The 24,064-nt window shown below is 54.4% G+C and overlaps 3 protein-coding genes across 4 annotated transcripts; all 3 read right to left on the bottom strand.

Moving 5' to 3' along the window:
• Nucleotides 1-416: 416 nt before the first annotated feature.
• TMEM35A (transmembrane protein 35A) lies at nt 417-5,244 on the bottom strand. The gene is made up of 2 exons (XM_074835078.1): nt 4,738-5,244; nt 417-1,964 (listed from the first exon to the last, which is right to left on the bottom strand). Exons 1-2 carry the CDS (start codon nt 4,855-4,857, stop codon nt 1,578-1,580), a joined length of 507 nt encoding a protein of 168 aa, XP_074691179.1. The 5' UTR covers nt 4,858-5,244; the 3' UTR covers nt 417-1,577.
• A 1,546-nt stretch (nt 5,245-6,790) lies between these two features.
• On the bottom strand, nt 6,791-18,078 carry TRMT2B (tRNA methyltransferase 2B). Of its 2 annotated transcripts, none has more exons than XM_074835076.1 (14): nt 17,760-18,078; nt 14,808-17,725; nt 14,443-14,708; nt 13,123-13,177; nt 12,522-12,641; nt 12,024-12,123; nt 10,955-11,025; nt 10,358-10,504; nt 10,123-10,217; nt 9,386-9,600; nt 9,156-9,257; nt 8,854-8,973; nt 7,842-7,941; nt 6,791-7,055 (listed from the first exon to the last, which is right to left on the bottom strand). In XM_074835076.1, exons 3-14 carry the CDS (start codon nt 14,622-14,624, stop codon nt 6,929-6,931), a joined length of 1,434 nt encoding a protein of 477 aa, XP_074691177.1. In that variant the 5' UTR covers nt 14,625-14,708; nt 14,808-17,725; nt 17,760-18,078; the 3' UTR covers nt 6,791-6,928. The 2 variants fall into 2 exon arrangements, with proteins under 2 accessions (XP_074691177.1, XP_074691176.1); XM_074835075.1 differs by having other exon boundaries at nt 14,443-15,798; nt 15,987-17,725.
• A 225-nt stretch (nt 18,079-18,303) lies between these two features.
• Nucleotides 18,304-19,557, bottom strand: LOC141927804 (40-kDa huntingtin-associated protein-like). The gene has a single exon (XM_074835077.1). It carries the CDS (start codon nt 19,534-19,536, stop codon nt 18,463-18,465), a length of 1,074 nt encoding a protein of 357 aa, XP_074691178.1. The 5' UTR covers nt 19,537-19,557; the 3' UTR covers nt 18,304-18,462.
• Nucleotides 19,558-24,064: the final 4,507 nt, after the last annotated feature.

The raw sequence follows: 24,064 nt of genomic DNA, 5'->3' as shown, positions 1-24,064 counted from the left end.
TTAAGTCACTCTTTGAGGCTCTAAGAGGAGGATTTTTCAGCATACATATATTTGGGACTACATCTGTTTCAGTAGCAAACTTAAGAAAACCGGATATGCTGCATATGAACATCCATCATCAATTTTTATAGAGATGCTGACATTTTCCTGAAGCTTTAATATCTTTTCTTGCTGCCACATTGTACTAAGCAGAAATTTATCTGAGACTGTTTCATGAAAATGTTCAAACATCTCTTTAAATGCCTGTGGTTATTAATATCCAGTCCCGTAGTGTTTAGATGGCTTCCACCCTACATCATCTTGTCTTTCTCTGAAATTCCCCTGACATGATTCTGCCCATTCTGTGCAGTGTTTGAGCACAGGAGAAATATTTCCAGATGTGTCTCTCAAAAAAGAAATTTGTTTCTGTCAAGACATTTTTCTCCAAATTTCAAAAAGTTTATTTTCATGAATAATTAAGAAAATAAGGAAAAACTGAAAACAGACAGACATCAAAAAACAAACAAACCCAGAGGTAACATGCTTCTTATGACACTCTAAGATTTCAGACACAACACACAGGGATTCAGGCTCTGGTGACAGGACATCCCCCAGCTCACCGAAGCTGTATGTGGGATGAACAATGAGGTACCTGGAAACGTTCAGACCCTCATCTATCAGCAATAACCGACAATTCTATAAAGTTGTGGTAGTCGTGGAAAAAGGGATTTTTTTTCTTGCAAGTAAATAGGGAGCATGATGCTACTTGCCAACAGCAGACAGATATTTTGGAGTTCTTTGGGCAGTTCTGCTCCCCATCCCCTCACCAGGGATCCTTACTCTCTGACAAGAAGGGTAAGGAGATGCCATTCCCTCATGTGAAGCCGGCAAAAATTACTGTTATCAGGCTATTGTCCCAGTTTCAGAGCCTCTGCAAAGTGTGGAAATCAAGGAAGATGCAAATAGCACATCCCATGTTTTCCCTGGATAAGCAGTCCAAAGAAAGGGCTGGGCACAGAGGCAGCAAAGGAGGCTAAGGGATCCCTCTCTCAAACACAGCAAACAGCACTTTTATGCTCGGTAGGGTCCTTCCCCCCCTTGACAATGGAAAAGGAGACGTAGATTTGTGGATGGGGCTGCACAAGCGAGCACAGGGACACTGGTTATGTTCTACCCAGCCACTGTTGCTACAAGTGCCACGTAGCAGAAGTGCATCCAGGCTGGGTCCCAGCTGCCGTGGGGCTCGGGGCTGATGCTCGGGGACTAATCTCCCCACTGCTGAGTTAGCATGACCACCTGCCCAAGGCTTTGCCTGTGCTCTCCGGCTGGTTTTGCAGCTCCTGCTGAGGCCAGCACTACTCCAGCCAGGCTGCTAGCTGCCTCCAAGCTGTCCTGGTGAAAGCTAGCTTGTATTTTTCTACATTACAGGGCAGCAGCAAAAGCAAGACTACAGTGTAGACATACCATGTGCCTCTCAGACCTCAAGTGCAACTTTATTTAGACAGACAAAAAATATAAATAGGTAAATAAAAAACAAATTTTCTGGGTGATTTTGGAGAGAGCTGCCTCGAGGGTCCGTATTTCTCACATGCACTCAACTAGGATACCTTCATTTTGCCTTTCTCAGGAGCTGCTTCATGGATGAGTGGCTGCTCATCCCCGTTCACTGACAGGATCCTCTTTTCTGGCAGTTGCTCCTCGGGCTGGCGGGCAATCAGCAGACGACAGGTAAGCAGGATCCCAAAGACTAGGGCATGGGCGTAACGCTTGAGTGGATCCCCCACTAGCTGGTGGAAAAAGAGCACAGCCAGCACAAGGAGGAGGAGGAGAAAGTTGGCCACATCTTTGGGGCGACCAGGCACCAGTGTCATGACAATGCCACACGCCACTTCTAGGGCACCAATGCTCTTGCGGAGAAGGATGGAGCTGACTCCTATCTTCTTTAGCATGGGGAGGGCCCGCACGTAGCTTTTGTATGCTCGTTTCTGAAATCAAGCAGTAATAGTGTAGAACACCATAACGTGAGAAAGTAAAGGCAAAGGTGACTTCCATTGAAATAGGCTGATGTGCAATATGACCTAAAGGTCACTTCAATCATCGCAGACCCCTCTGACGCAATATCCAACCTGTACCCCTAAAGCTTCTGTTGGGGGGATATTAACACCATCAACCTGCAATTCCCCCTTTATAAGCTGTTGTCTCCTCACTGGCAAACAGTTGTGCAAGCCAGCACCCATCTTTGGAGCTAGGACCAGGCCAGGTGCACCTTCTGAAATCTGAAGTTACAATTGCTAGAATAAGCAACGCAGAACTATGTTGTTAAAAAAAAGTACCTCCCTCTAAGAGTAGCTCGTCCTTTATAATTAAATAACACACCTAGTCCCTGCAAAGCCAAAGCACAGCAAGTAAAAACCCAAGTCTCTTTCTACCTCAAAGCAACTTAACAATATCCCAGTGTTTATGGGCAGTACAATCTCAGCATGAGACTCTACATGAAAGCTGAGATTCACCAACCCTGTCCTGTGCTTACATACCTTTATGATACTTTCTTTCCTCAGATGAAAGCAAGCTGACATTTGATATCCTTTGCTCCCTGGTTTATTCAGGATTTTAGAAGCAGTGTTAAGTTGCAAGACTCAGTCTCCTTATACTGCCGCCTCATTGTTTCAGGGAAGAAACCACCTCTGTCCTTACACATGGTCAGGTTCTTGCATTTGAACATTAGCTACTCATGGGCTTATTGGTTTTGTTTGGGTTTTTTTTCTTTTTCAATCAAGGAATTCCTTTATATTTTAATAAAGCTCCTAGTTATCGGAGGCACTGAAATTATTTCCACTTACACTCGAGTATAGTATCCCTGCAGACATTCTTGCCACTGTGTTCTCTGCTTTCTAATCAGGGAGAGGGAAATGGAAGCTGAATCTCGGGCACAGAGTTGTTCAGCTCCCGCAGGCACTGATCAGACTGTAGATTTACTTCCATGTGATTTTGGAAACCTGCACTACAGGCACACAGAACTTCCCCACTTCCCTGTAAATTTTGCTGCTTCCTTCTAAGAAGAGCTGACACTTCACATGTGGTTAAAAAATATACAGCGCTGTCATTTTTGCTACTAAATAATTGAAGATTTCATGACACATTTACTCTTAAGTGTATGCATTGTAAAGATGCATTTTAAGCCTTCAGTGAATAAAATGCTCTGAGGGGAGGTTTTTAAACACTTGTGAAAAATACAGCTTTTTAAAGAAATGTTCTATCAGCATGTCCTAGAGTACTCTGGTATTTTAAGTATTTTAATAGACCAACTAGTGTGTCTGTTTTTTGCAGAATGAAAAACTGCAGGTTTTGTGCTGTAGGTAGCTAACAGAGGTTCTCCATTTGCTTGGGGCATGAAGCCATGCTTACTGATTGGCAAGATCAGGTTTTCACTGTCTCCATTACATGACAGACCACCCTGGCATGCAGCACAGCAAAAGCATGCAAGTGTAATGAGCCCTGAACATGTTATAATATGGGCTATTAAGAATGATGGTGCTGTATAATATCCGAGTACCTCTGCTGTCTCTTTGTAAAAATGGAGATCATTCCTACCTGTAGGCCTGACTTGGCAAAGCAGAAAGGGACAGAGAAGTGAAATATTTTACAAAGCAAGGCTTCTGCAATGCTTCTAAAGTTTCAGTGCTTTTTTTCTGTCCCTTATGTAGCAGAAGCTTAAGAGCTTTGTTTTCTGGGCATTTTATCTCAGTTTCTTGCTCCCAAGTTACTTCTTGGTGATTCTTCTCTGCGAGATCCCCGTGCTGGGCTGCAGACGAGGCACTGCGATTCAGATGTTATTTGAGAGCTAAGGAAAAGCAGCTGGGCAGGTGGAGCAAAGGGAGAGAACAGAATGTGCTGGAAACTTCCAGCACTATTTTTTAGGGGCACAAAAATTATATCAATGCTTTTCAGCCACTGCAATAAATATAAGGGGGGGGGGGGGGCGGGGCAGGGAGCAGGTGGCAGGAGAATAAACAAACATAGACAAGGAAGCAAAACATAGCAGCCAGTCCCTTGTCTGCCTGCAGGTCGCAGGCAGCAAAGCTCTGCAGCAGGGTTGGCCCTGGGCAGAGAGGAGTACAAACTGGCTCACCAGCTGAGAAATGCACACAGTGACTTCTTCCTGACACCCCTTTCCCATTAGGCAAGAGGAGGAGAGGTTCATTTCCCAGGCTGAAGAGAATAATAAGGTGACACTATAGTATCTTCTTCTGCCAGCTAAGAATATCAAAGCATTTCACAGTCATTAATCCTGCACAAGTCTGGTGAGGTGGGGACAGTCAGTGTCATTATCCTTGCTTTAAAGCACAGAATTTTGAGGATGATCATTTGGCTGCCAAAGCAGGCATCTGCTCTTCCTACCCCCAGTCCAGCTGTACCTGCCTGCTACATGTTCTTTTCAGAGACCCTTGTGTCCCCATCCTTTGCAGGCACCGGTGTGCTGTGCTGCCCTGTCCTCCTCGCCTCCCCTCCCCGTCCTTGCCCACAAGAGGTTTCTCCATGGCCAGGCTCAGACGGAGCCCGGGCGAGGGCAGCCACGATATCCTCGGCACTGCGTATTATTTGTTTCTCTCCGTGTCCATCAAATAAGGAGACAGAGAAGCTTCTCCCCTCTCCCCCCCCATCGCTCAGGGCTCCAGAGCAGTCACCCTCTCTGTACCCCTGCCGCAAGGTTGAGGGGAGAGAGCCCTAACGCATGTCCCTCCGTGCTGCCCTACTCACCATCTCATTGTAGGCATCTCTGCTGAGCCGAGGGGTCAGTTTGATGGTCCCCATAAAGACAAAGAAGAGCCCCAGGGCCACCGAGAGGGCGACGATGGTGATAGTCCTGGGCGATGCCATGGAGCCGCCGGGAAGGGGTCCTAGCGAGGCCTTCTCCCTGCGGCTGCCAGCCCGGGCGGCAGGTAGCCAGTCACCATTGAAGGAGCTGAGGAGCCGCAGAGGCAGCGAGGACGGCAGCGGGGGGGGGGGGCTCAGCCTCCTCCGCTCAGCAGCTCCGGGTCCTAATGCCCCGAGCCGGGCAGCCAGCGATCCCCCGCTCCTACCTCCCAGGCGGCCGCCGGGGCCTCGCACGGTCCATGAATGACCCGCAGAAAGCCCAAACTGAGCCAGTTCCAGGGCTGCGGGATGGCAGCCAAACCCAGTGCTCGGGAGTGGGAAAACGAGGACATGTGAGCAGGGAACCCGCTCGGGAGGGACCTTCCCTCCCGGTCAGAGGGCTCTTATACACAGGCAGCTTTGAGATGCTTAGACACTGAAACACAGCAAACAACATACCGCTTAATGTATTTGGCCCAGAAAAGCAAAAAACATGTCTTGCCCCTGTGGCTCTCCTGGAACCTGGTGCCCAAAAGGGATGGTGAGGCCACTGTGCCACCCTCCCCCACTGCAGACAAAACCTGTCCTGTATGTTCAGCACTCCACAGACTAGTGGAAAGGTTTCCTAGTCCTCTCTTACTTTCTGATTTAAAGTCATTATCTCACCCCCTCTAATTTGCAACAAATTTCCTTTTGGCAAAAGCATATCCAGGCTAGGCAGAAATCCATTCAGATCTTGCAGCAAGAAGCCAAGATAAAATTATACAAAAAACTGCTGGAAAACTTCATCCCTCACTATAAACTAAAAACAAGAGGCCGTAACAGTGTGCAAAAATTTTATGCTTGTGGGATAGTACAAGAGTGACACTTCCTGTGCCTGTCAGGCATCTCCCCATCGTCTCCCTTTCTGGTGTAGTAAGTCTCGAGTCCTAAACCCCCATGGCTTGAGAACTGGTGGTTGTTGTTATTCCAAACTCAGAGTTCCTTAGGACTGGAGCTAAAAGTCTGCCTGTTTCCTTGGGAGTTTGCCCATTTTGACTCACCCAAATCAGACAGGGAACTCCTCTTTTGGAGGAAAGAGTCAAGTTTAACAGCCTGAGTGTAGAAATGTGTTCTGCGACTGGTCTGGCCTAGATGACCAGGATAAACCAAAAGGTAACTTCAATACAACATAAAAGTAAAAATTAAAAAGTAAAAAGAGCCCCCAAAACAATGCGGAGTTCACAAAACACAAGGGAACTCTGCTCACTCAGACCTACCTCCAGGTTGTGGCAGCTCCATCTTTTGAAGAGCTGGAGACAACTTCATATAACTTTGAGGTTCACAGCTTGCCACGCGGTGAGCATGGCAGGACAGATACAAAACACACCAGATTTTTGAATTGGCTATTGCTGAGCAACGTGATGAGGAAATAACTTGTTGCTGCTGACAGTTTCACAGGGCACTTCATGTTTAGGTATCAGCAAGGATTAGCAGAGAAGGGGGGAGGCAGTTGTGTAAGGAGAGACACTGAAATCTGTTCTATCTTCATTTTGTTTTATAGAAAAATCTTTCTCGTTGTCTCCAACTTATCTACGTGACCGACAGCAATTCAATATTGGTTTTGGAAGTTTATACCAGAAATATTTCCCTCATCCCAAAAGTATGAGGAGTTCTAGTTCCTACAGTTTCTTCATAGCAAGTGCACTATCAACTTGAAAAACACCTGCAATATCCTTGAGGCAAGCAGAGCACTAATGGCACGGTATTAGAAAATACAGTGGATTTCAGTACTTCATATTCACATGTTGATGGTGAAACCCACAATACCAGGGAGAGGATATTTTCCAGGCTGCCCAACCAGAAGCCCAAGAAGAGGTTTGCAAGAGAGGAAAGGGTGATGAAATGCTACAGAGAATGTTTTCACCCCAGAAATCTGAGTGTTTCCTTACAGAACAGTGTAGTTAGGCAACCCAAAGCAAAAGCAAAGCAGAATTCTTTAATTTTATACAACTTTCAAGAAAATAAGTTAAAATCCTAACTACATCAACTCCAGTCTTCAGGACAGTAGAAGGTTACTTCCTAAGCCCTCAGAGCTGGCATACCTGCCCCCTTGTCAGCGGATGAACAGAAGCACCAGCTCACAATGAACAGTATGAGGAAACATGTCAAAAGGTACAGCCAACGTGGGGACAAATGGCTCTCCTGCCAGCTTCTTCCCTGGGTCAGGTGGGCAGCACAGCCTGCGGAAAGCAAGGAGAGCATCCTTCAGACCAGTAGCAGAAGCCTTCCCACCATTATCAGTAGCACAATAGCACAGAGGAAGTATCCTGTGTTTGGCTAACATCCCTCAGAGCCTGCAGCTGACACTGGCTGAGGTCTGGAACCCTGAGTGCCAAACCAGCTCTGAAAAACCTCATGGACAAGCTGGAGTCAGAGGCAGGTTTAAAGCTCTCTTTCTCACAAGCCATCCCAGCTGAAAGACACTTAATACCCTTAGGAAACAATCCTCAGTTTTTCACTACCTTCTTTGGTTACCTGCAGACAGGTTTATCACCTGCAAACTGGCCTGCCCCAGATAGAGGCTTAGCTATAGGATTAACTCTAAGTAGGGACTAATCCCTGTGGCTTCACTTCATTGGCCAGGGGCAGCCTTCCTGGCGTGGGCACAGTGTAGTCCGTATCCCACATGCAGATGTGCTGTTCTGCTGGGGAAGGGTGCACAATGCCATTATAGCATGTTTGCATTGTTTTCTATTCCTTACTAAAGCATCCTGCTGCGACATAAAACCCCCAAAATACCCACTACCTTAAACCAGTGAATGCAGGTAAACCCAAAGTAACGCAGAAGCATAAACCACTTCTGACCGTGCACTGACTAGTCCTGGACCACGCCTGCAGAACTCGCCCAGAGAAATTCAATCGCAGCAAAAAGCTGTGTAAGCCAAGGTCAGACATTTGTGTCCTTGTCTGGACAAAACAGGGTCTGTCACTACGGTCAGTGGAAAGGAAGAGAGGAGGGTGCTCACTCAAGAAAGTTCCTCATGGCTTCACCCTCTGGCTTGCAGGAGATGTAGAGCAGCCTTCGGATGGACTTGCAGTTTCGGATGGCTCGCACAACCCTGTAATCTGCAAAAACAGACACTGTGCTTTCCCAGCAACCCTCCACCACCGTGAGCTCTGCAGAAAGGAATGACCCCACAGCAAGCATCACAGAACTGCACTGAACTGTCAAAAATACAGGGAAAAAAGAATATACGCATTTTGCCGTGTCCTGTCTCAGACGCAGGCTCTTAGGAGGCCAGGGAGAGAAATGTGGTTACTTAATTAAGCAGAGACATGTAAAACCTCCCACAGGCACTTGTGAGACTGCATCTGGGCACCAGGACCAGTTTGGGACTTCCCAGTACACACTGGAGAGAGTCCAGCAGAGACCATGGTTACAGGGCTGGGGCACAGCAAGCACGAGGAGAATGTGAGGGCTGGGGTTGTTCAGCCTGGGGAAGAGAAGGTGATCCGGGATCCCTTTGCTATCTTCACGGGCCTCGTGGGGAATTGCAGAGAACATGGAGCCAAAATCTTCTCAGAGGAGCATGAGAGGAGGATGGGAGGCAACAGATGCACTGCAGCAAGGGGAAATTCTGATTCAATAGATGAGGGAAAACATTTTCAGGAGAGGGTATCCACCCTTGGACATATTCAAACCTCAGCTGGGCTTTATAGCCCTGTACAACCTTATACAACTCTGAAGTTGGCCTTGCTTTAGTTGGGAGATTGCACCACAGACCTCCAGAGGCTCCTTCTCTCCTACATAATTCTGTGAGCCCATGAAAGATGGAAAAAAGACTAGAGCTGTCTGCTTTGAAGAGAAAGCATGATAAAGGCACTGAAAACAGCAGACTCTATGGGATTTTAGCTGCTGTCAGCAACAAGGTAAGAAACTGGAGACTGAGCAGAGGGTTTGGAGCCAGTGTAACAGGTCTCACAGAACTTGTTCAAAATTCTGTTTTCAAGATGAAATTAAATAGCATATTCTCTCACGGAGCCCAGCCCGCGATGGGTTCACCACAGCAACAAGGGGTCGGGGATCCTCCCACGACGACAGGAGCTGTGGTAGCACGGCCTCTGCCTTTCCAGTGTGAAACTCACAGTTTGAAACTCCTGTGAAGCAAAAAGCAACCACATGAACTGAGCAGAGTCAGTCTCACCCGATGTGAGGTATAACGTGAAGTACCACCCTTTGCTGTGCAGAGTTGAACTTGTTAGGGTCCCTCCGCTCACTTCTGCTTCCAATTTTGCAGCAGTTAGTTTGAAACTTTCTGCCACGGCAAGTTTAAACTCACCATTGAATGCTGCATTCCAGCTGGCATCCTCTGTTGCCTTCTCCACCGCCTCAATACCAATAATCTTGGACACTTGGTGAGCCAGAGAGAGTCCAATTGTGCCTGGAAATGAGGGAAACAAAAATACTCCATACATCCATGCTGAAAAAACAAGCCTTTAGATAGTGGGGATCATTTTTGGCATGCAAAGCACCAGTCCTGGGAGCCAGGCTCGCATGGCCACTGCTCACCCGTTCCACAGCAGATGTCGAGGAGGATGGTGTCCCCACCAGCCTGACTCAGCTCCCTGACTGCCTGGTACAGAACTTCTGCTCCACCTGTGTTTACTTGGAAAAAGGCATCTGGAGAGATGCGGAACTTCAGGCCGAGCACTTCTTCAAAGATGTGTGGTTCCCCGTGAAGGAGCTGGAAGGGGGACTGCTCGTGGGAGCAGCGTGTCATGGTGCTAGCAGAGCACACAAAAACCAGCTGTTAGAAGGCAGCAGAAAGGCAGCTGGTTTTCATTTCCATTCCCAGGGTGCTCATATGCAGGGGATGATGGTTCTCACCCAACCAACTCTTATTTCATGTGAGTCTTTCAACAGGATCAAAGCATTTGGATTCTTTATAAGGGATCTGTAACTTGCACAGCCTAGAATTCATCAAATGACTTTGCAGAGGGCAGCAGTCCTAGGGTCTGCTACCCAGTTTTGCTGCTAATGTGATTTACTGTCTTGGGAAAGTCACTGTAGGTTTTAGTCTTTAGTTTCCCAGGCTCATATCTCCCACGAGGTAGAGCCGTAGTGTATTCAAGTATTTCAGGTCTGGAAAAACAAAAGATGTGGCCGTCTTAAAACCACATCTGCAAGAGACATCCCAACATCTGTCATTCTCTTCAAGCACTCCCTGAACTGGTAGAATTTGATCAGAGATGGGGGAGAAAAAGGAGGTGGCTTTGTTTGCACTCCTTCCCTGTGTCAAGACATACCTCTCTTGGAAATAAAGTGAAGTCAAGGCACAGACTGCTCCAGGTCCGCATGTGAAGAACTCCTTAAGCAATGCTTTCTGAGTAGCCAGTGCCTCCTGACAGGAGCAGGAAAGGAAAACCTGGCTGTTTGGGTAATCTGATTAGACACCTCTCCCCAGCAATACACTCAGCAAGTTGAGGTCAGCCAGATACCCGATAAGCCTCTTGCCAGAGGCCCTTTCCTCCATGTACTCACTTGGCCCAGCTCTTGGGGGTGGAAGGTGATGATAGCCATGGTGTGGCCATGGCTGGTGGTGCGCACCACGAGCTCCCGCCAGTGTCCGCCTTCGTGGAAGAGGATGCAGGGGTCCAGGGGGGAGCGACGGATGAACTCCTCATAGCACTGAGTGGGGGGAAACAGCATGTGTACGACAGCAAAGACAACTGCCCCGGTCTTAGCACAACTCTGTGCACCCCAAACGGGCGGCCCTTCCACCAGTGCCATCTGGTTTTTCTGTCTGAGCTCAGCGCACCGAGTGAAAGCTCTTCCCAAGTTCTTGGGAAGACATTTTAATAATTCCAATCTGTGATTCTTACGGCTTTTAACAGATTGCCAGGAATTCGTTGTCACTTGATCAACTTCATTCTTTGGGGCACTTTAGGGGCTGCAACATTAACATGCAAGTTTTAGAAAAATATTTATCCATCAGCCAGAGTCAGGCCTGAAACTTTTCAGAACGTGAAAGTGAGCTTGAAAGCAGAGCGTGACTAAAATTACACCCTTGTCCCAGATAAGAGTTCTGGCTGTCCCTCTGTTCCACGCTCTTGGCACAGACATGACTTAGTTATTTACCTGGGCTACTTGTTTGTGTTTTGGGGGTATGTTCTCCATGTGGTCAGCTTTCACACAGACAATGTTTCTTGCTGCAGAGAGACAGACGGGTATTTAATTGTTCTGTTTCAGGGCATGTAAACCACTGTAGCATCTGGCAGCATAAAGTGTGGAGGGGCCTTTCCCCTGAATTCTCCCACTGTACAAAAAAATAGAAGGAAACAGAAAAAAACCCGGTGTCTAAGAGCCCCGCTAAATCCTGGGATGTTCTGCATGCCCGCAGTCTGCAAGACCCGCCAGAACTCCCTTTGCCAGTGATTACTGTCACCAACTTCCATGGAGAGGTTGGAGCTGTGGGAGCTTTTGACGTGTCCTCCAGCAACTCCCCAAGGAGCCGCTGTGCTGTTCTGAACTGAAGGGAGCCCGAGCAGAGCGAGCTGGTTTTCTAACTAGAGAATAATGGTGTGGGCTGGCAGCAGCAAAACGTTCAGCTTGCCTGGAAGACAGCATTCCCATGTCAGTTGAAATGCTAAACCTCTGCTGGCAGAGGTAAAATGCACCCATGGAATTAGTTTTTTCAATGAGAGGAGCACACAGCAGCCACCCCAGCACGTCTCGCTATGGGTGCTGACAAGCCAAACCTCATATTGATGGTGCAAACGAGTTCAGCACTGAGCAGCCTGCGAGGAGCTCACCCAGCTCACACCTTCGCTGCACAGAACCAAAGTGCCTCACGCGTCCCAAACGCTCCAGCACTGCTCCACTGCCTATGGACGTGCACACCCCCCCACGCTCCCCACGCAGCACAGGCTCCTGGACCACGCCAGAAACACAGGAACAGCATAATTAAGACTAAGGAAATCCTGCTACCACAGCTGTTGTCCTTACTGCTGTATTTAGCAAATTAGAAGCTGGTGTTTCTCAAGAAGTTAATGAACTGAGGTTTTAAAGTTGCTGCCCCAGATTTGCTGGTGTTTCTGTTGGCATCCCCCAGGAGTCAGGCTTCTAACTCAGGTGGAGACTGTTAGAGCAGAGCCTTGCCCCAGCCCACACCAGCAGTTTTCTACCCAGCTCCTTGTCCTGCACTGACCTCTGCCGGTGCCCACATACAACCCCACAGTTTTGGGGTTTCCATCCGGTCCTTGGTTCACAGAGAAAGTAGATTTGTTTCGGTAGCCATTGACGACGGGCTAAGGGAGAAAAGAAGGAAAAGGAGAACCTTGGATTAGAAGAAAAATGGAAGAAAGCCAAAACCCAGCCTGGTGGTTCTGTTGGCAACACAGGAGGGTACATGAATGTGCAAAATGCAGAAATGGAGCTTGTGTGCGAGACCCCCTGTACTTCCCCTTGGGAATAAGAAACGGCTCCCTGTGACAGAAGGGTGACAGGTTTATCAGGGCACAGAAAATGGTTCCTAATCACAGGGCTTGTTTCACACTGGCAGTCACAGGCTGCAAAGTAGAAGCTAGCAAGTACTGCCACAGGCACATTCTCTGCCAGCAAGTAATGCCCACCACGAGACTCTTTGGGAGTCAAAAGAGAGACTGTTAGTGGCTCAGAGGGGACAGCGTTCCCACAGGATACTCACCGAAGGGACTACAGGCCGGAGAGGACAGCAGAGGCCACCAGGTTTCTGCACATCTATGCCCAGCTCCTCAAGACGAGATGTCAGCGTCTGCAAAATCTTCCTCTGGTTTTCATACTTCACCTGAAGAAGAGTCCTAAGCCAGAAACACTCTCACAGGACCACACGACAGTCATCACCCACCTCTGGGAAGGCCAACAAGAGGGAATACTGCAAGTGGGATACAGCCCCAGAGGAACTCTGCCTTTCTCATCACCACAGCTGCTTGGAGCAACAGGGATAGAGAGAAATCCTGTGTCCATGGTCCCCAAGCGCTGGCCTGGAGCACTCGGTCCAACCTGAAGCCCCAGTGAACCAGCTGTCCCCCACTGAACAGGATCGCTGTGCAAGCCCATCCTCTGTGCTGTTGGTGAGCACACACACCACCCACAGGGAACCTCCCAGTTCTGTCCTCCACAAAACTGAAGAATGAAAGCGGCAGTAAATGGGATCTGAAGAGCTTACAGCATTAAGCAACTGAGATGCTAGGGGCTGTTGCTCAAGGGGGATAGGAGGGACAGCTGGGGCAACACAACAGAGAAAAGCCCACGTAATTGCATCTTACCTGCAGCTGCTCTTGATAGGGAAGTCTCCACAGTGGAGTCACCACGTTAGCTAACCTGGAAAGCACAACATCGTGGTAGCTCCCAGAGCTACTCACCTCCTGATACTTACAGTGTAACGTCCTCGCCGGCTGCTTCAGAGCTGGCTGTGAACATCCAAACTCCCATTTTCATGGCACCTTCCTGGTGCAGAATACTTGTGGCTGGAAGAGAGACCCAGGAACCACAACAACCAGCTCTCCAGAGGACAGGCTGAGCCTCTGGCAGATGATTGAACAGCAATGCCTGGGTGTATTGGGCAACCCAGGTATCTCTCTGATCCTCCTTTAGAGGACAGGGCCAGGAACAGCGTTTCCCCTGCACAGGGACCCAGAGAGGCCCTGCCAAGCCCTGGGTAAGATCTGACCCCAAGCTCATAAAGCCAGGGGAATGAGTATTAAGATGTTACTGGGGTCAGAGGGGGGAAAAAACCAAAAAAACAAAGTACAGGTAGAGAAGGGGAAAAAAAAGACCATGTTGTAGCTTTAGATAGACTCTGGTTGCTTTCTCCCACTGAATCAGAGGCTTTGCCCATCCCTTGCAGCTCTGAGGACAGCCCAAGTCCCATCTCCCTGGAGTTTTCCCCTGAAAGAGCAAGATGCTTCTCTCACGGCTCAATGCATCCATCCTGCATCATCTACCTGCTCACATTTCCAGCCAGTACTACATCTTTTTTGCTAACGCTGAACTAGATTAAATCCACCACAGTGAAATGCACAGTTTGTGTGTAGCGGGCAGGGAATTACAGGCTGCCCACTCTCACTAACCCAGCCACTCATGCAGTGGCAGTTTAGGGATAAACCTTGGAACTTGCCACTACTTGTATCTGAGAAGGGTGAGCAAGAACAAAACACATAAAAGCTGATTTAAAAAGAAAAAAAGACAGTAAGGCGTGAGGTGGATATGACCCAAACTATCATAGCTATCCATCAACTACTGACTCACTGAGCCCATGGAGAACTTCACCCCACAGCTGGATAAGCTGCTGTTATTGCTCACTGGGATTTCTGGAGCTGCTTCCAAAGCACCCAGGGCCAACTACTTTCAGGCACAGAACTGCAAATCAAAAGGGCTACTGCTTTTTGCTTGCCAGTATGGCAACCACTCTGCTCCTGATCCTTTTCATTTGCCTTCTCCATTGTTCCTATCCCCAGGTGAAGCTCGAGGGAAGCCAGCTGACCCCTGGCTTCTCTGTTCCTACTGGGGAGAGCTGGGTGGAGGTGAAACCCCCAACCCACTGCTCTAACCCCTTCAGGTGCCTGGTCACTTTGGAAGAGCCATACCTCTCCTCCCAGGAGGAACCTGGCAGGCTGCAGCCCTCCCTGGCCTTTTTCTTCTCCTTCCACTTTGCTGCTGTCTTCTTCTCTGTCGGCAGGCTAAAGTCCCGCCTGGGCAGGCTGCTCAGGAGCGCGCCTGAAGGGCGAAGGTGCCGGCGCGGTAGCCTCAATGCGCAGGACAGAGCCATGGTGGGACGGAGGGGCTGCGCCCCAGCAGGCAGCACAGCAAACCCACGGTCAGCCTCCCAGAAAGCAGCACGTCAGCCACGCAGCTGGAGACGGGCTGAGAAAAACTCTCTGCTCACGGCCAGCTCTGCTCCACTAAGTAAACCACTTGGTTTAAAGCAGGCACGTTGCCGTGTTGCTCAGACCTGCAGGATGGTGCTTTGCAGCGCAGCGATGGCCCTGCCCTGGGCCTGACGGGAAGCGCGGAGGGAACAGGCAGCTGAGAGCGGAGTCTCCCTCCTCTGACGCAGGCGAGCGGCCTCCAGCAGCCAGCGCGCTACGGCTCAGTCAGCGCTGCCAGCCCTGCTTGCCCTGGGCCCTGCCAGGGCTGTCACAGCTCAGCTCTCACCGGGCGTGATGAAAAGCTCACTCCTCCTGCCACAGCCAGTCGCTTCCCGGGCGTTCGGCTCCCACGTGGCAGGATGCAGTGAGCTGCTTCCGCTGCCCTGCACGCGGTGTTTAGGGCTGAGAAACCTCCCCGGGCCGGGGAGCTCCCTGCCATGCTGTGAGGTGGCCAAACCCTTTGCTAGGGAGCCAGGGCCAGCTCCCCCCACCCCACAGGTACCTCTGCTCAGTGGCGAGTCTCAGGGCACTCCTGGGGCCCGTGACTTGCCTCCTGGCACAGCACCCCAGCAGGCTCCAGCCCAAGTGGCCACAGGGTGGTGGTGATGCCCGACCCTCCCCTCTCCCCACCCCGAGGCAGCGGCCGTGCCCAGCACACACCAGCCTCGTGCTCACAGTGTGGAGCCCCGGCACAGCCCAGGGTCACAGCGTGGCACAGCACAGCCCTGTGTGCATGCAGAACTGCAGCGTCCAGCCGCAGGCGGGTGCAGGGGCCCAGGGGGGAGCGACGGATGAACCCCTCACAGCACTGAGTGGGGGGAAACGGCACCTGTAGGACAGCAAAGACAACTGCCCTGGTCTTAGCACAACTCTGTGCACCCCAAACGGGCGGCCCTTCCACCAGTGCCATCTGGTTTTTCTGTCTGAGCTCAGCGCACCGAGTGAAAGCTCTTCCCAAGTTCTTGGAACACAAGACATTTTAATAATTCCAATCTGTGATTCTTACGGCTTTTAACAGATTGCCAGGAATTCGTTGTCACTTGATCAACTTCATTCTTTGGGGCACTTTAGGGGCTGCAACATTAACATGCAAGTTTTAGAAAAATACTTATCCATCAGCCAGAGTCAGGCCTGAAACTTTTCAGAACGTGAAAGTGAGCTTGAAAGCAGAGCGTGACTAAAATTACACCCTTGTCCCAAACAAGAGTTCTGGCTGTCCCTCTGTTCCACGCTCTCGGCACAGACATGACTTAGTTATTTACCTGGGCTACTTGTTTGTGTTTTGGGGGTATGTTCTCCATGTGGTCAGCTTTCACACAGACAATGTTTCTTGCTGCAGAGAGACAGACGGGTATTTAATTGTTCTGTTTCAGGGCATGTAAACCACTGTAGCATCTGGCAGCATAAAGTGTGGAGGGGCCTTTCCCCTGAACAAAAAATAGAAGGAAACAGAAAAAACCTGGTGTCTAAGAGCCCCACTAAATCCTGGGATGTTGAAACCACTGGGCCTGCGCCCCATTTTCTCGTAGATGTTTTTGTACCCCCACTACAAACCTGGCCACTTGTGCGTCTCCATCTAAGAGGCTGGTCCTAGTGGGAACAAAGGGCCCAGGCACAGCCAAGTACCTGCCAAGCACTATTCCTGCTGGTGACAACCCCAGAGGTTGGCGAGGGGGATTTCTAATATCCCATAGCACTATTCTTAAAAACTCAGGCCATCTCAAACCTGCCTGACTACGAGTTTGAGCAATTGTGGTTTCGAGAGTTCTATTCATTTCTCCACCTGTCCTGACAACTGTGGATCATGTGCAACATCTCGTTGCCACCATATTCCTAGAGGTTTGGAGATACTGTTTGTTATTCCCGCTGAAAAATGAGAACCCCTATCAGATTCGATGGCTTCAGGAACTCCCCATTTGGGAATGATTTCCCACAAAAGTGCCCTGGCCACTCCCGCAGTAGCAGCTTTCCTGGCGGGAAAAGCTTCTCCCCATCCTGAGCCTTGGTCCGTGATTCCGGCAGGTGCTTAACTCCGCTCGCAGGAGGCAGGGCAGCATCATCCACTGGCAGCCTGTGGAACGGGAAGGGTGCCCGTGCTCGTCCTCCAGCCTCCCCTTGGGTTTGGCGTCGGAAAACTTCCAATGTGTGGGACAAGAACTCACAATCCTTTTTACTGCCATATGTATTCTGGGGGCTGCCCACGTTCTCTCAATCTGGTTAACAACTGCTGTCATCCCCCCTCCGCGTGTTCCATCATGAAACCACCCAGCCAAAGCCATTCAATATTTTCCCAGGAAAATGGGTTTTCCCGCCAGGAGCCCAAATTCCAGTTTCATCTTTCCCAGCCCCACAACTTTCCCAGCAAGCCCGTTCTTCCTCAAAGACCACTGCAGGTACGTGGGCTGGGTTACGCCCCAGGCCCCATCTCTTACAGGTGTGAGCAGAGACTGCGTCCCTCCGACGGGCCGGGGGAACTCACAAGCCCATCGCTGGCTGCTGCGGGGCTGGCGCACCCACCCCACCCACCCCGCTGCAATGGCAGCCAGCGCCTGGCTCACCCCGCCACTCTCCAAAGCCCCCCCACCCTGCATCAACTTACCCTCATCTCCTCCTCCCAAGCTCTGACTGCATTTATCAGGTTTCTAAGCCCCCATTCAACATTCTCTCTACCTCTCTGATTATTCTAAGCCCCATCAGGAACACCCTGAGGCCAGGCACGCCAAGTTCCTCCTGGCTGGAGGGTTCATTCCGCATTCTTTTTAATTCTCTCCTCTGGACAGAACAACCCTCTCGATAACAGGGTAGCATCGGCCCCGGAGGGATTACATCCCAAAGAAATATTAGAAAAGAACAATGCACAGTGAGCCACATCTTCCCCTCACCTGGGCATTTCATCTCCCACATACCCAAATCCCCGGGGCTCCAGGGGTGATGGCTGTACCCGTGTGACACAGGACAGCGGGCGAGGAACATTTCCCACACAGACACCCCCCCACCCACACTGCCGGGGGATTAGGGACAACATTAGAAGCCACAGGGTGAAGGATTAGGGACAACATTAGAAGCCACAGGGTGAAGCCCAACAGAAGGTGACAGCAGAGACGACCCGGGGGAGGGCCGCGGAATCAACAAACGACACAGAGGGAGGCTACAGGGCGCGCAGGGACCGACTCCGCCGGCTGTTCTACAGAAAGCGCAGCCAGGCCACCGCTGCTGGTCCCCTGACAACCACCTGCACGGCTGCGGCCTTTCTGTCCGCCACGAGAGCCAAACGCGCGGCCTCGCGCTGGACGCGGCGTCTCTCGTTTTCAGGAGGGGAAAACGAAAATCCAGCTCCTTGTAACGCGGTGGGGTTTTTAGAGAGAGCAGCTCCAGCAGCCTGCCGTTCCCAGGTGCACAGACACAGGCGCCCCGGGCGAGCTCCTCCCCGCCGAGCGCAGGCAGGTCTCGGAGGAGCAGCCCGGCTCTGCCCCCCGCCGGCCCTTCTGCCGCGGGGCTGCGCTTTCTCGAGCGCGACGGCTTCCACCGCGCACAGCTCGCAGCTCGCTACGGCACAAGAGAAAGGAGCAGATGAACACACACGTTTGCCCGCCGATTATTACTCGCTTCCGCTACAGAGCTCGCCCGGGAGATGAAGAAGGGCACGGAGGCCGCGCGGCCGGAGGCTGGCGGGGGGCTCCGGGCCCGGGCGCCCCGCGGCAGCTCGGCCGGGCCCGTCCGTGCCGCCGGCGGCGGCGCTCAGAGGCCCTGCCCGGCGGGGCTGAGCATCTCCTGCAGCACCAGGTGCAGCAGGTGGTTCTGCTCGGCGCTCAGCAGCGGCCAGAGCTCGGCCTGCAGCGCCTTCAGCGCCTCCGCGTCCTTCTCCTGGCACGCCAGCACGGCCGACTGCAGCAGCAGGAAGAGCTCGGCCGGCAGGTAGCTCGCCGCCGGCGGCAGCCCGCCGCCCGCCCCGCCGCCGCCCCCGGGCCCCGGCCCCGCGCCGCCCTCCGCCGCCTCCCAGCAGTACTGCTCCAGCGTCCGGGCGTGCTCGGGCAGCAGCTTGGCGGGCGGCGGCTGCAGCAGCAGCAGCAGCAGCACCCGCGACACCTCGCAGCGCGCCAGCACGTCCAGGAAGGCGCCGCCGGGCGCGGCCCCGCCGCCGCCGCCGCCGCCCAGCCCGGCCCCGGCCAGCGCCTGCGCCCGCGTCAGCGCCGCCAGCGCGCCGGCGTAGTCGCGGCCCAGCAGCAGGCAGGAGGCGCGCTCGGCCAGGCAGCGCAGCGCCTCCAGGGGCAGCCGCGCCGCCGCCAGCAGCTCGGCCGCCCGCTGCAGGGCCGCGGCGGCGCGGGCGGGCCGGCCCGTGTCGCGCAGCGCCGCCGCCAGCTCCAGGCACAGCCCGGCCGCCAGCGCCGGCTGCCCCCGCTCCAGGTGCAGGCGGGCGGCGAAGGCGCCGCAGCTCTGCGCCGCCGCCACGTGCTCGCCGAAGCCGCCGCGCAGCCCCAGGCGCTGCCGCAGGTCCCGCTCCTGGCGCAGGAAGAGCCGCGCCGCCTCGGCCAGGGCGGCCGCCTCGGCGGGCCCGTGGAACAGGCTCTGGGCGCAGCGCGCCACGGCCAGCTGGCACCAGGCCGCGTAGGGCAGGCTCTCCTGGGCGCGCAGCTCCCGCGCCAGCGCCGCGAACTGCTCCGCCGCCTCCGCCACGTTCGGCTTCCGCAGGAACCGCCGCCGCAGCTTGGCCGACACCAGCCGGTACCGCGACAGGAAGTCCCCGTCCCCGCCGAGGCCCGGCCCGGAGCCGCCCGCCCCGCCGGGCCCGGAGCCGCCCGCCGCCGCCAGCATCGCGCGCGCCCGCCGGAACTGACGCGCCCGCCGCGCCGCCGCGCGCCGCCTCGCTGCCGCCGGCCAATGGGCGCCCGCGCCGGGGTCACGCGGGCGGCGGGGCGGGGACGCGGCTGCTGCGGGCGAGGCGGCCGATGGGCGCGCGGCCCGCCGGGGCGGGGGCGTGGCTGCGCGGGGCGGGGGCGTGGCTGCGCGGGGAGGGCCCCGCCCCCGGGCCCCGCCGGGGCTGGGCGGCTCCGCCCTCCCGGCCCCGCGCTCACGGCCCCGCGTTCCCGGCCCCGCGCCCCCGGCCTCGCCCCGGGCCCGCCACGGCCCCGGCCCGGCAGGCGCAGGGCGGCGCAGCGAGGGCGCTGCGGGGCAGCCGGCGGCAGCCGCGTCCGGGCCCGCAGCGTTGACTCAAACGGCGGCGGGCGGCCAAAGGACGGGGCGGGGCGGGAGTCCCGGGGGAGCCCGAGCGGTGACGGGTGAACGCTCGCACCGGAGAGCGCCCGGCGGTCCGGACTAGCCCGAGCGCCCAGAGCTGACCTCGGGAACCGCCGGCGCTGCACATACCGGCACCGGAGGGGCAAGCGGCTGCCAGAGGCCACGGGCCGGGCAGGGCCGCGCTCCGCCCGCGAGAGGCCGCGCTCACGCCGTGCCGGGCCGGAGCCGCACTCAGCGGCGGTGCCGCGGCCGGGGAGCCCCGGGGGCTCCTCTGCAGCCAGCCTGCCCCCCGCTCTCTGCCCGCTCCCCGGGGTCCCCGCGCCAGGCTGGGCCGGCCGGCACTCGGCTTTCTGCTCGGCCCCGCCGGGCTCGGGGCACCGCGGGGTTGCCGGGGGCCGGGCACTTCCCGACGCGTGTCCCATGGACGCGCTGGGGAAAGTCCCCAAGACGGGGCGGGCGTCGAGGGCTGGAAGTGAGCGAGGGCTGGAAGCCCGGTGCTTCGCGTTGATGCCCGGAGTTCCACTCCTCCAATAAAACCACCCGGGCAGGACTGTGAGAAGGAGCCCTCTGCCCTCTGCTCTCAGCTCACCAAAGGTACCGCAGAGCTGCCGGGGGGAGCTGGAGTTTGATCCGTGATGTAGCTCGGCCCTCCGCGACTCTTGGGAATGAGTAGAACAGTCCCAAGCAGGGGACGGTGCTGCAGCATAACGAAGCTCACGGAACAGCAGCTCCCAACAGCTGCGCAGAGCACGAGCCGTCAGCATCTCCCGGTGCCGCGAGACGGGCTGCGAGCTGCGGGTCAGCGGGTGCTTCCTGCGCTGAGGCCAAGCAGGGGCAGGAATCGTCTGTCCTCAGGACTAAAGACCTTCTCCGTGTGGCCAGTCCCAGCAGTGCCCTGCCCTCTGCCAACCTCTACCCTGGGCTGGGCAGCACGGCCGGGCTGGGGCCATCCCAGCGGTACGAGCCGCTCTAATAGAATACATCCCTCCCTGCGAGCCGGGCCTCGCCTCTTGCCTTTATGCACTGTGGCTCCCACCCAGGGTGGCAGGAACCAGGAGCTCACTTTCAGGTGCCAGGCCGCTGTAGGAGGAACATGCTGGACAGGAACACGGGGGACGTGAGTGTGGCAGTGTGGTTATCCGTATGGATTTGTTTGAAAGTGGCAGACACCCGCCAGCTGATGCTGTGGAAATGCACTTTCAAATCTGGCCTTGCTCAGTTTCAGTTACTTCTATGACTGCTGGCTGGCAGGTCTGCTTAGGTTTATCTTTCCTAATTGCTCAGTAAGGGCTGGAGGTGAGGCTGATGCAGCACAAGATGCTGGGACAAGCTGGAGAAATCAGGGGTTTGACAGACTCCGACCTCTGTTCTTCAGGCTTTAAGTTCTCCACAGCTGGAAAAAACCCTCCTCCCTTACTCATCTATGCTGGCCCTGAGCAAAGCAGCACCTTGAGCTCACCCAGAGCAGGGATACTAACGGGGCATGGGGGAGCACAGCCAAGGTTTTTCAAATTAAACCTCATGCACCCGCTGGTAAAGAATCCAGCGGATCTGGATTTCATTCCTGTTTCCCAGAGCCACTAAGTCAGTATGTGACAGTGTCTTGTGGTGGAACAGAGGATGGCAGGTGACTCAGCCCATCCCCAGGTCTGGGTTAGGCTTCAGGGTCAAGCCTGAGGGTGCTGATACTGGGCATGCAGCCCATGGGCTGGGGAGCTCCTGCCAAGGGGAGGCAGATGAGCAGCAGTTTGGCACCGGGCTGGGAAGGAGCATTGCTGCAGCAGGGCAGCTGGCTCTGACACAAGCCCAGGTAGCGCCGCACCTGCCCATGGGCTTCCTGTGCGAGTCTCTGCCAAGGGGTAAGAGCAGAAAGGTACAGGGAGGGGTTTCTCTCCAGCCCGTGTGAACGGTGACTTGGCCTACCTTTGTGGAGTGTGAACACAGCTGGACCTAAAGCCTCTCACAAGGCAGCTGCAGGGTGGGAAGCAGGAGTGTAGGATGTAGACACCTCCTTTCCCCAAGTGAGACCCCATGAGCTGCCCGGAGCCACCAAGCTCCCCAGCAGGGATTTTGGTGCCGAGAACTCAGCGCTGCCTGTGCTGCCGACAGGCATTTCACACTGCTGACATGCGGACGCACACGGCCAGAGGACTGACTCCTCTGGACCCGTTTCATCTACTGCCCTTTGGGGCTCGCACTGCAACATGAGTTCAGGTCCCCCCATGGGGCACAAGGAGCTGCCTGGGCAGCTGCAGACAGTCGTATTTGTGGGAAGAGGGGCTGCAGTGCTTGCCATGGGCTTGGGAGGTTGCTGGGCTTGACCCTGAGCTCTGCCACCTCGGCTGTTGGTGCCCCCCTTCCCCTGAGTGCACAGCAGGGTGCTGCCCTGTCTTTGCTCAGGACGGCTGTGTACGGCTCCACTTGCTCTCTCAGCCCTGGTCAGACCCTGCTGCAGCAGCCGGTGCGCAGCAGCATACGCAAGGATTTCTCCTTTCCGCTGCCACCACCTGTCCGTTCCTCCCCTGCCTGCCAGGGCTATTTGCATCTGTGTGGGCACACCTCACGCTGCTCTGGGAGCTACATCCAGTAATGTGGGAACAGTTTGCAGTAGGATCTGCTCCATGCCCATGGCTGTCATGCTTTTGGTGTCTGGGATGAGGACTGGGGGACAAGCTACCTGCCCCCTCTCTGTGCAATTCCCATGCCCAGAGGAGCTGTCCTGGCAGCTCTGGTCTGTCTCCCTGCTGCCCCAGCCAGATGCTTGGTGTGGGCAACGCTGGGAGTGTCATTTGGGCAGGGCTGAATCCAGTGCCTGATCAGGACAGGCATCTCCAAGAAAGGGACCTTCAAGGACCTCCAGCTGAATCGCTTCGCCCTTGGCATGGGCAAAAGCTGGGAGAACTCCCTTCCTTCTGCCAGTGTAGACCCACACTCGCAGCCCTGATGCCGTGGGATAGCTGTGAGTGGTGGCACAGCACTGTCCCCCATCTCCCTGTGGCTGAGTTCCCGGCATCCCCTGTGGTCCCCAAGGGAGGTGGATGATGTGGCATGGGGTGCTTTCATGAGGCATATTGGGTTCGGCTTACAACTTGACCCATGCTGGTGTGAATGAGCCAATTTGGAGAGAGCAGCGCCCTGGACTAGACTGCTGCTCTCTCCAAATCGGCTCATTCTCATGAGCTGCAGCCATGGCTAGCAGTGCTTGCTCAGGGAAGTAGGTGCATTGAAGCGCCTGCGTCAGGACAAACCTTTGCAAAATGTGCCCTCTCTCCAGGGCCAGAAGGAGAAAACCCCATCAAGCCCACATGGGAAGAGCAGGGAAACCATGGAGGATGTTTGTCACAGTGAGAAATGTCATAACCAGGTAGGGACTTACAGGGGCCCCAGCAAGAGCAGGAACCGCTGTCAGAGCAGAGGAGAGGTGCTGAGAGATGTAGGTGACTCTGGGGTGGCTTTTCTTCTTGCTATGAGTCACTGGGATGTGAGTGTTGGAGAGGAAGAGGGGGTGGGGGGTACTGAGGCCAGCTAACTCAGGTTGGAGCTGGGGCTGAGTGGGAAAAGCTGGACTGACGCTGAGTGGGGAGAGTCGTGGGCTGAGCAGAAGGAGCCCAAGACAGTCAGGGACATCGGGACATCTGCCACACACATGGGCTCAAGCATGGCTGGAGTCGCACACAGGCATGGGGACTGTGGCACAGCTGTGCACACTCAGGCAAACTGCCACAGCCCTGCAGCAGTCACAGGCGTGCAGGCACACACAGAGCGTGTGTATCACTGGACCGACTCTCATACACGAAGGTCACACGATGTACATACATGCACATACCCACACAGAGCTGCCTGTACATGCATGCAGCGCGGCGTGACGCGCACGCAGCTCTCTATGTGTGTATCCGTAGTCAGGCCGTGCACACACACAGGGGTCACTGCCTGCCCTTGCAGGGACCTGCACAGCCCCCGAGGTAAGAGGCACCGTGGTGGGTGCACATGCAGGTGCAAATGGATGCTGCAAGGATCCAGCCTGAAGCAATCAGGTGCCCGGTGGCATCACCCCCATGCAGCAAGCCAGAACTGTGAATTTGAGGCATTTAAACCGTGGTGTTTT

Source organism: Strix aluco, chromosome 10 (genome assembly GCF_031877795.1).
Source record: "Strix aluco isolate bStrAlu1 chromosome 10, bStrAlu1.hap1, whole genome shotgun sequence".
Classification (NCBI taxonomy): domain Eukaryota; kingdom Metazoa; phylum Chordata; class Aves; order Strigiformes; family Strigidae; genus Strix; species Strix aluco.
Note: the sequence above shows the minus strand (reverse complement) of the source record. Positions and strands in the feature narration are given on the sequence as shown.

Excerpts from the sequence above, each read along its gene's own strand:
- LOC141927804 (XM_074835077.1), bottom strand. The coding sequence starts at position 19,536 with ATGCTGGCGGCGGCGGGCGGCTCCGGGCCCGGCGGGGCGGGCGGCTCC.
- TMEM35A (XM_074835078.1), bottom strand. The coding sequence starts at position 4,857 with ATGGCATCGCCCAGGACTATCACCATCGTCGCCCTCTCGGTGGCCCTG. Across the intron at positions 1,965-4,737 it reads GAGATGCCTACAATGAGATG|AAACGAGCATACAAAAGCTA; the intron begins GTGAGTAGGGCA and ends GCTTGATTTCAG.
- TRMT2B (XM_074835076.1), bottom strand. The coding sequence starts at position 14,624 with ATGGCTCTGTCCTGCGCATTGAGGCTACCGCGCCGGCACCTTCGCCCT. Across the intron at positions 12,124-12,521 it reads TCCGGCCTGTAGTCCCTTCG|CCCGTCGTCAATGGCTACCG; the intron begins GTGAGTATCCTG and ends TTTCTCCCTTAG. Across the intron at positions 9,258-9,385 it reads CGACATCTGCTGTGGAACGG|GCACAATTGGACTCTCTCTG; the intron begins GTGAGCAGTGGC and ends CCTCATTTCCAG.